General features: G+C 45.4%; 1 protein-coding gene across 3 annotated transcripts in view; it reads left to right on the top strand.

Annotated features, from left to right (window-relative positions):
* The window catches only part of NCALD (neurocalcin delta), a 64,992-nt gene that overhangs the window by 43,265 nt on the left and 12,333 nt on the right, over positions 1 to 9,394 (top strand). For all 3 annotated transcript variants that reach the window (XM_080378046.1, XM_080378047.1, XM_080378045.1), the window contains 2 exons: positions 1,947 to 2,343; positions 9,207 to 9,312. In XM_080378046.1, the coding sequence (XP_080234172.1) occupies positions 1,966 to 2,343; positions 9,207 to 9,312 (484 nt within the window). In that variant the 5' untranslated portion in view covers positions 1,947 to 1,965. The remainder of the gene's footprint in view (positions 1 to 1,946; positions 2,344 to 9,206; positions 9,313 to 9,394) is intronic.

Consider the following 9,394-nt stretch of genomic DNA (forward strand, 5'->3'; position numbering starts at 1 on the left):
CAGCAGCTGTCAGACCAGGCCTATAAAACAGGGACTTTTTGGCTAATTTCAGGGTATTTGGAGCTTGGTTTACTTGAAAACTGTACAGTATGTTTGGATTGGGAGGAAAGGAGGAAAGGCAATAGAAAAAATTAGCTTGAGGTGGCATCTTCCACTTTCCAAGTGTTTTGGAGACACTTTGGAGGAAAAGACATTGTTTGGATGAAGCTAGTCACCCAGACCCCTGCAATGGTCAGGAGGTGGAGGGGGTCGCACTGGGCAGGACTCCTCACCCCCTCCAACCTCCCCTCTGTGAACAGGGGAGCCTATTCTCCATCAGCTGTGTGGGCGGTGGGTTTAGACCAGACATCTAGTTACTAGACATCCATCAGTGGATCCTGTGGACACACAGATAGATCTAGGATGGATCTCACCATTTGACCCTTGAAAAATAAATCTTTTTGGTTATTCCATCCAAGAACACAGGAGATTAAGGAGTGGTTCCTCTAGCTGCCTTGGGGAGTTCAAATTCACCTTGGGGAGATGGGGAGCTTCTTACTACAGGAAACAATTGGCATCACCCGGGGGGGGGCTCAGTTTCTTCCTCCCAATGCCAAAGAGACAGTAGATTAGCTTCAAATGGTGGTACATTTCTCACTAGCTGCTTCTGACATGTAATGATATTGTATTATTCTTCATTTTTAAAAAGTATTACTTTGGTCTAGAAAAAGCATTTTATTGAATGCTCATTAGCCACTCCAGGCACTACTCATAAATCCATCTCTGTGGCCCAGAGACTCCATTCTGACAAGAGTGTGGAAGTCTTGTATAGATTGTTTTGCAATTCTACTTAAGCTATCCATACATCAGATTTTAGTTGTGACTGTCATTCGCAAGATACATTCTCAGGCAGGTTTTTTCGATACAGAACAGCTTCCCACAATTCAGGTATAATGCTAAAGCTTCCAGTAAAGCTGATGCTGCTGCCTTTTGCAGCCAACACACTCAGGCTCCAAATCTTAAACCCCAAAGGGCATCAATCATTAGTAGATCTGCTGCACAGTGTAATCTGTAGCAACTTGCCTTAAATAAAATATAATTAAGGTGATATAACAGCAGCTGTGTCCAATAACATTTCTTAATGGTTAATTTAAGGGAAACGAATTTCCAATTTTGTTGTCTGGGTACTTTTGTTTTCTCCTCTTTTTATTTAAAGAGATTTTTTTCAAAGAGCTGTGACCACCCACATTACTATTACTTAGCAATAGATCTGATTTCTGGCTGCAGGGAGAATTAAAAAACACGGCGATAGTTTGGGGTAGGGGAATCCACCTTTCATAAAATCTTTTCAGATTTCATCTGCATTTTGAACTAATATAGGAATTGGTCCATGCCAAACAAGAGAGGCAGCTTCTGGGTTGCTTTGTTTGATTCTGGCTATAAAGAGGTATCTAGAAGGGCTTTGGAGTTCCTGTTTTCAGTGTACACTGCAGATGCACCTTGATCCCATTTTGGAGCAAGACCAAGTGAACCTAGACCATTGTAGCAACCTGGTTTCCACCAGAGGTAAAAAAAAAAAAAAAGAAATCCATCTCATTCAGGTCAGGTCCTTGAGACAACTGGTTGACTGGGATGGAGAGTGTGCTGCAACACACAGCTGCTGTCAGCTACACCTTGCAACATCCATTGCTTACCTCATGATTTCAAAGGCAAACGGCAATAAATTCAATGTAATTACAGTTCTCCAGGCTGCAAAAAGACAATATAATCAACATGTAGATTAGGCCTTGTTAGTTTTTTCAGAGTATACTCCTAGTGGTGGGCACCGTCCTGTTTCAATTGATTCCCGAGAGTGAACTCTCATTAGTAAACTCAGAGTCAAGCATACTGTTTTTCTACAGCCTCTAAGCTAATAGATAATAATAATTAATAATAATAATTCATATGTGTTTGGTTTTCCCCTGCAGGTAACATTTTGACGCCAATATGGGAAAGCAAAACAGCAAACTACGCCCTGAAGTCATGCAAGATTTGCTAGAAAGTACAGACTTTACAGAACACGAGATCCAGGAGTGGTACAAAGGCTTCTTGAGAGACTGTCCAAGTGGACATTTATCTATGGAGGAGTTTAAAAAAATATATGGGAACTTTTTCCCTTATGGGGACGCTTCTAAGTTTGCGGAACATGTATTCCGCACTTTTGACGCCAATGGAGATGGAACAATAGATTTCAGAGAATTCATCATAGCCTTGAGTGTAACGTCGAGAGGTAAACTGGAGCAAAAGCTGAAGTGGGCATTCAGCATGTACGACCTCGATGGGAACGGCTACATCAGTAAGTCAGAGATGCTGGAAATCGTGCAGGTATGTGCTGCTCAGAGGCACCCCTCAGCCTCCCTCCTTCCAAGCAAATTGTGAAGCAATATTGCAATGAGACAATGAATGAAAAAATCTGGCAGCGTTTGGGTGTTTATGATCTTGGTTCTCTGTATAACTGCTTGAATATAAAATGTTGTTTCATTTGGCAAAGATCGTGTCACAATTTGAACTACAGTATTTGATAGCCATTGCGAGTTTTTCCTGAGCAACATGTCTCATGGGAAGTTCTCCCTTGGAAGTTCTGTTGGGCTGGAGCATAGCAACTAACCTGCAGACAAATGTGATTCTGTCCTCGGGGAAATCACAGTCAATTAATTACAATTAATTACAGTTGGACCAAATAGGCATCTTATATAAACCAGGTAGTGTACTTTAAAGGAAGGCAGGCTTCCTCCACAATAAGAAACACATTTACTTTGAAATTGTGCTGTTATGAAGAACCAGCTCACATATTTTAAAAGGGGTCTGCCTGCCTAATTCCAGTCAGGTCTGCATACTTAATATCATACTAGCTGTTGTCATATTAAGTTGCTAGTACAGACAAACCTTATCTGGGTAGACAATGATTCCATACCTGGCTTCTTTGGATGTGTTTTCTTGTGGTGTTAGTAGGAGTCCCACCTCACTTTGGCTTCCTCTAACATGTTTTTACCCTTAAGGCACATCACTCTACTGAAAGCTTTAAAACATTTCTTGACATAGTAGTATATTTACACAGCTTGAAACTGTATAACGCAGAGCTGTTTAAAAGAAAAAAAAAGAAAAAAAAAAAGTCTGTTATCAAGATCCTTTCTTTCACTGGAAATCTTGAAGTGAAGTGCTGGCTATGTACTGTATTATTCAGACGTATTTGTGCTGGAAATCAAGGGAAAGGAACAACACACAAACTACAGGCTGTAATGGCAAACTGTGTGTATGGAGTCAGCCTGACACGTGGTGCCTTTGCCTTTTGACCGGGGCTCTTCCCGTGTCCTCGGAGCAGCAGCTAACACCAGCCCTGGCCCTGCTTCAGCATGACCAGATACAAAGCTCAGCTGCTAATGTAGGGTTGTTGTGGCATCCCCCTACCCTGGGGTTCTGTATCTGCACTAAAGAGCAGGGTTGCATTCGTTTCTGTGCCATGACAAACCCCATGGAATATCTGCATTAGAACATACTCTGTTCCTTACACATCTTCCTCTCCACTGGGTAGGGTAAACAGGCTGTCAGTTATTGTTTTTCTAGCACCATTTCTCCTTATGAGAAAACACAGAGAATCCCAAAAGAACTAACAAAGTACAAAGCAAACCTGAGTGGATGCCTGCTCTCCAGGAGGAGGAGAGGCCCCAGGGACCGCAGGACCCCTTGCTGCTCTCCTGTAGCCCTGGAAAGCCTCAGCACTGAACAGCAGCACAAACTCCCCAGACCAGAAGATTTACAAACAGGGAGAACAAGGCCACAAATGCGTTCGTATCAAATTTAATGAAAATGTCGGTGGCTGGATTCTCCGTAGCAAGCCAAGCGAGGATCAGCAAAGCTGGCAGCTTTTTCCTGTTACCCCAGATCCACTCACCAGCATGTTTAGAGGCTGAAAGGCTCCACCTCCTCCTCATATTCATATTGGTACCAAATCGAGCATTGTCCTTTTCAACCATGATGCCATCATCAAGTGAAACAACAGCTTAGGGATCAGTGTAGGGTGACATTGTGTCAGTTTGTACATCCAACCCAGACCAACACTTTGACTGCACAAAGCCCTCAGCCTGGCACTCCAGCCCTCCTACTGCCCTGCTTGGGAGGTTTGGCTCTATCCTCCTTTCAGATTGCACCTGGAACTCAACTGAGCAATGCTTTGTCTCATTTACTCTCACCTCACATTTTTAGGGGCCACATAAAAAGCAATTAAGACCTTAAACAGCCCAATAAGCCTGAGCAACAGTCCCTTCTATGCCATGAACCACCAGCAGTTTTTCCAATCAGGAAAGCTGCCCTTTCTGTGATGGAGCTTCTCATAACGCAACATGCTTGTAGATCTCACCCTGTTCTCTTCTTCCAGTTTTTTATGATCACAGTGATCTCCCTGTATCACAAGGGTAGGATTTGTTGCATAGTCTCTGGAAGCATGTTCGGATGGTATGTGAAACTGAAGTAGGAGAGCACATTTTCTTGCTTTATTGAGGGGTTCCTTTGATGTAGAGTGATTAGACTTACAAAAAAACCCAGCTAACAACTATCACTTTCATTTATAAAAGATGATTATTTTTTAATATGGAAAGACAGGATTCTGTATCAAATGTCTTCCTGGGGGCCCTCAGCCGTCACAATCTTTCTGATAGTGAAAAACAGAACTCTGTTATATCTCTGATACATGTCTCAGAGGAACCTATTACAAGTCTCGTATCTAGCATACATTAGCATATTGATATAACAGGATTTATTATGTTTTCATTGGGATTTTTGCATGAGACAATACATCAAAGTGAATGCTAAAAGAAACACCATCAATCTACAAGTCTTAGTCTTACAGAAAAATACTGGCTGTGTTACTGTGGGATTACTGTATCTTAAATAATATAGGGGCAAGGCACGCTTTTCTTCCTTTTCAGCCTGTTCTTTGTGCTTTGAAAGTCCTCCCTCTGTAGTGTTTTTCACTGCTGTGCTGGTGGTTACTTGCATTTCCTTTCTCATGCTCTGGCCTAACCCATCACCACCGCAGGCGATGCAGGTATCGCACTCTTGCTCAACAGTGGCAACAAGGTGTTTGCAGTAATGGTGACAGCAGCAGCAGCACTGAAACAGCGGACCCACTGGCTAAGATGGCTCATGGCCCACAGGAGCACCTAGTCACTGGCTAGCGGCCAAGGAGACACATGTGAATGGCCCACAACAGCTTTTTGAAGCCAGTTCTCTCTGCAAAGCAGTGGACTAGAGGGCAAAGCACTTGCACTCCCTTAAGCTCTGTTAACCATGTGCACACGGCCTAACACAGACTCACCATGCCTGCCCATGACCCTCCCCTAGACAAGCACCCCAAAAGCCTCGCTTAGAGACACACATGAGCCATCCACATGGAGCTGGCTGCACAGTTTGGAGGATCACATAACTTTAGTGGTGGGCTGACGATTGCAGAACCTAATGCAAGGAGGTCCATGGGATGCTGCTACACCTACCGGGCACAGCACATCTGCAGAGTACTGTGGGAAGATGTTTCATAGCCTTTCCTCTTAACAGACCTCACCACAGATCCTCTCAGATTCTTCTCCCCTAGAAATGCTTTTCATGTCTCCCATATGTTTACCTATAATCTAAATAGCCCAGTCCACCCAAAAATAGCTGCAGACCAGCTAGAAGAGCCTTGTTTGTTCCCCTTGCTGGAATGGGACATATTTGGTGAAAGTCTCTTAAAGTAAGAGTTCAAATAAGAGATGGAAACCTTGTTCTAAGGATACATTTTTCACCATATGGAGTCATAAGGTATATTAAGAATAGTGAGCTGAGAAACAAGAATAACACTTTCAGTTTAATACGAACAAAGCACACACGTTTTGCTTGCTGGTTTCGCTAGTTTATTTGTAAGCCAGAAAGAAACACAAGCTGATATGGGAAGAAGCAGAAGCTGATAGGGCTTTCAGTGAAGACAGTGTCAAAAGTCCCCATGAGACTGAGAGGAAAGCAATTTTTTCAGGCCAATTATTCACTTCATGAGACATTTAGCTGTCAAAATTTATTTCAACAGAGTAAAAAGCATTGACTGAAAATTTGTGCTGTCATTGCTGCCATCACCATAAGGAGCTCTTTGTCACTTTGCCAAGTATAGCAGGGAAGTGCAGCCCCCCCCCCAGGGTTTCTGACCCCAGTGCAGCAGTGGCAGCCAGCGACTGGGGGCAAAACCTGTGCAAATGGGCAAAGGGGTGAGATCTGCCCTAAATCACCTATTGCTGCTCATCCACATCCAGGTGGAAAATCAAAAAGAAGAGCTCAGCAGGGAACCAGCCGGTTCAGATGAAGCTGGAGCCTGTGCTTGCTCCAGTGATGCACACAGGGCTCTGGAGGCACAACTTTTTGGTGGCATTCAGGGACACCATGGAGCTGTAAGGAGCCCTTCTATCAGAAGTCCACCTGCAAAAGCTGCCCTGACTCAGGCAGCTGCTGATAGACAACAACCTCCAAACCTTCTCCTGCTGAATGCCACCAATGGCTTTCAGGCCAAGTGTTGTGAGGCCAAGGAGCCATACTCCACGTGGAGTGGAGCTCCTGCAGGTCCCAGGTTGGAGCCCGGGGTTAGTACAGCCCAGCTCCACGTAATTAGTGCATGAAACCAGCTTCCTTTCAAAGCTTGCTCTTTCAAACACGCAATAAAGAGCTCTGTGTAGCTGCATTGCATTAATATGGGGCAAGCCTCAAGACTCTTAATCAGCTTTAGCTGGCTTTTACTTTAGGAAAACTTCCCACTGAACTTCTGAGTAAGGACATAAGAATTTGTCCAGAGTAACCATTTTCAGCATGAAAGGAATGCTTACTATGTTATTCCCATCTGGCTTTCCTAGAATATCTCATCTGTTATTCCCTTCGCATGCCTCTGTGAAAAGGACCCTGTAGGATGAAGTCATCCTGAAGTGCTTGCTTTTTTTTTTTTTTTTTTTTTTGTCCTAAAATCTGCATATTCTTACTATGGTTACTTTGATCAGGGTAAACATGCCTGCAGTCCCGGTCTAGGGCATTCCTCCCACACTTTCAATACAGATTCTCTGCTTTTGCCGTCCTCTCACCCGGAGTGAATGACCCCTCAGCCTCTCTTCCTACCCCTGACAAAAGCCAGACAGCTTAAGATGCTTAAACACTGGCAGATTTATAAGCTTCATCTCTGCTTTGACCCCTGCAAGACTTGCATGCTGATGAGGATGAGGAAGGTGTAAATTCCTACTGCCCACCCTCTCCTTTTTTTCCTTCCCCTATTGCCTCCTTCCCCCAGCTCCTTCATCCCTATGCTCATGTGCTTGGATGTTCATCCATTCTTCTGTTCTCCTGGTTATCAGATGATCATCATCGTGTGGACAGCATCCCTGGCTATACAGAGGCTCTGCCCAATACTCTGGCACCCTACTTCTCTTGGGAGCCTTTGGGTATTCCCGCAGTGCAAATGATGATGACGATGAAGTCAATGATTAAAAGGGTGCCCACCACTTTTCCATTCAGCCAGCAGCTGTTCATCCTGAAAGTCTCCTCTGTTCCGCTGCTTGGATCCATAGCCAGCATTACAGGCTTACGGGAGGGCAGAGCAGAAAATCCACAGCCACAGTGCTGGCGATATAACTGAGGGAGCAGATGTCTGACTGCACTAAGCATAATCTATGAACAATTAATTAAACAGACAAATGCCTTTCTCGGGATGTAACTTGTTTAAAGTTATTTAAAGGCCAGGAGATATGAAAGGTGAGCTGCTGGTGGAGGAGAAGCCAGCAAAATGGCCAAGTGGGTGGTTGCTTCCTTGTGTGAGTGTAAAATGTCTGTGCTGCTTAGTGGCATCCTCCAGCTGGTGAATCTCTGCTGTTACATTCCTGCAGCCAGCCCTTGGGGACCCTGGGCCGGATGATGGGAGCGTGCTCGGCGGAGTGCCTTCATGAAAGGGAAAAGGGGAGAGAGGAGATCCAGTGAGCGATCCTGGCTTTGCGCCAAGGACCTCCCTTCCCAGGGCAGGAGAAAGCAGAGAACAAATAGCTAAAGCCATCATGCCTGTACTAAGTTAACAACTGACCACTGCAGACACTGTGTTGGTTGGGAAACAAGAATTCCAATCTGTGGAAGAAAGCAATTCACATCTACAGGCCAGGACTGGGGGGCAAAGTGACTGCCCAGTGCAGCACCCATCAGCCAGAGGCCAATGAACTGCAGTGGGAAGCAGAAGGAGTTGGTCCGACCCGGGCAGCGCTGCCGTGGGCTGGGATGTGCTGCCTCTCCTGGAGGTCTCCGGGAGGGTCCCTGGAGGCCACCACCCTGTAGCTCTCTGCCTGCTGCCGTTCTCCCAGCTGTGTGGCACTGTAAAGATATCTAACACAACAAACACTTGTTTACTGGTACTGCATGCTCACATTTGCAGGCAATGTTCAGATAACCAGTTCAGAGACAACTATTCATCCTTGTTTTAAAATTAACATCACCCTTCTTTTAGGGGTGGCTAGCACCATATGTGACTAATGGATTTGTCAGTGTAGGGAATAGCTATGGGTGGCACCAGTGCCATGTGGGACCAGAACATCTGTTCTCTGTGGAACGAATTGTGAATGGGGTTTTCAGCAGTGTACACACACCAATCCTCAAGGAAAAGGCCACCTCCTTGCCGGTCAAGTCTTCATTATCTGTGAGACACGGCAAATGCAGGGAGCGAGTCACTGCCCACCCTGCAGGCAGGATGCTGACCAAGGCAAGGAGAAAAGCAAGAAAGGAGATGGGGGAAAGCAAAGGCAGGGTGAGGGGACAGGGGTGTTGAGGATGGAGCCTGGGTGGCTGAAGCATGGAGACACACCACAGTGCAGGACAAGACCTCAGTGGTCTTATTGTTCCCCCAGGCACTGGAAGCCTCCAGTGCCTAACATGCTGTACAAGCGATAAATTCATCTGAAGACTGTTGTGATAAGGAAAAATACAACCTCGGTCCAAACCCAGATTGTGTTTGGCCATGACTAAACAAGGCAGCACAGTATTTCGAAAGAGCATCCCTCTGAAGAGGACAGCTGCATGTACTGGTGCCACCCGTCCACCTTCAGCATCCAGAGCCGATGTTCTAGGATATTTTCTGCCTATTTCTGTCATACCCCTGCATTAAGCTAATGTGTTTCTTACCAGCTCTTTGCTCCTGTCGTATCACACAGGCAATCTATAAGATGGTTTCTTCTGTAATGAAGATGCCAGAAGATGAGTCGACACCAGAGAAGAGGACAGAGAAGATCTTCCGCCAGATGGACACCAACCGTGATGGTAGGCATCCTCCAGACACTGGGGCAGCCTTCTCTGCCCTCATGTTGGGTGCTTGGGGCGTCCTTCCCACACAGGGCAACCC

Source organism: Falco punctatus, assembly GCF_963210335.1.
Source record: "Falco punctatus genome assembly, chromosome: 3".
NCBI lineage: Eukaryota > Metazoa > Chordata > Aves > Falconiformes > Falconidae > Falco > Falco punctatus.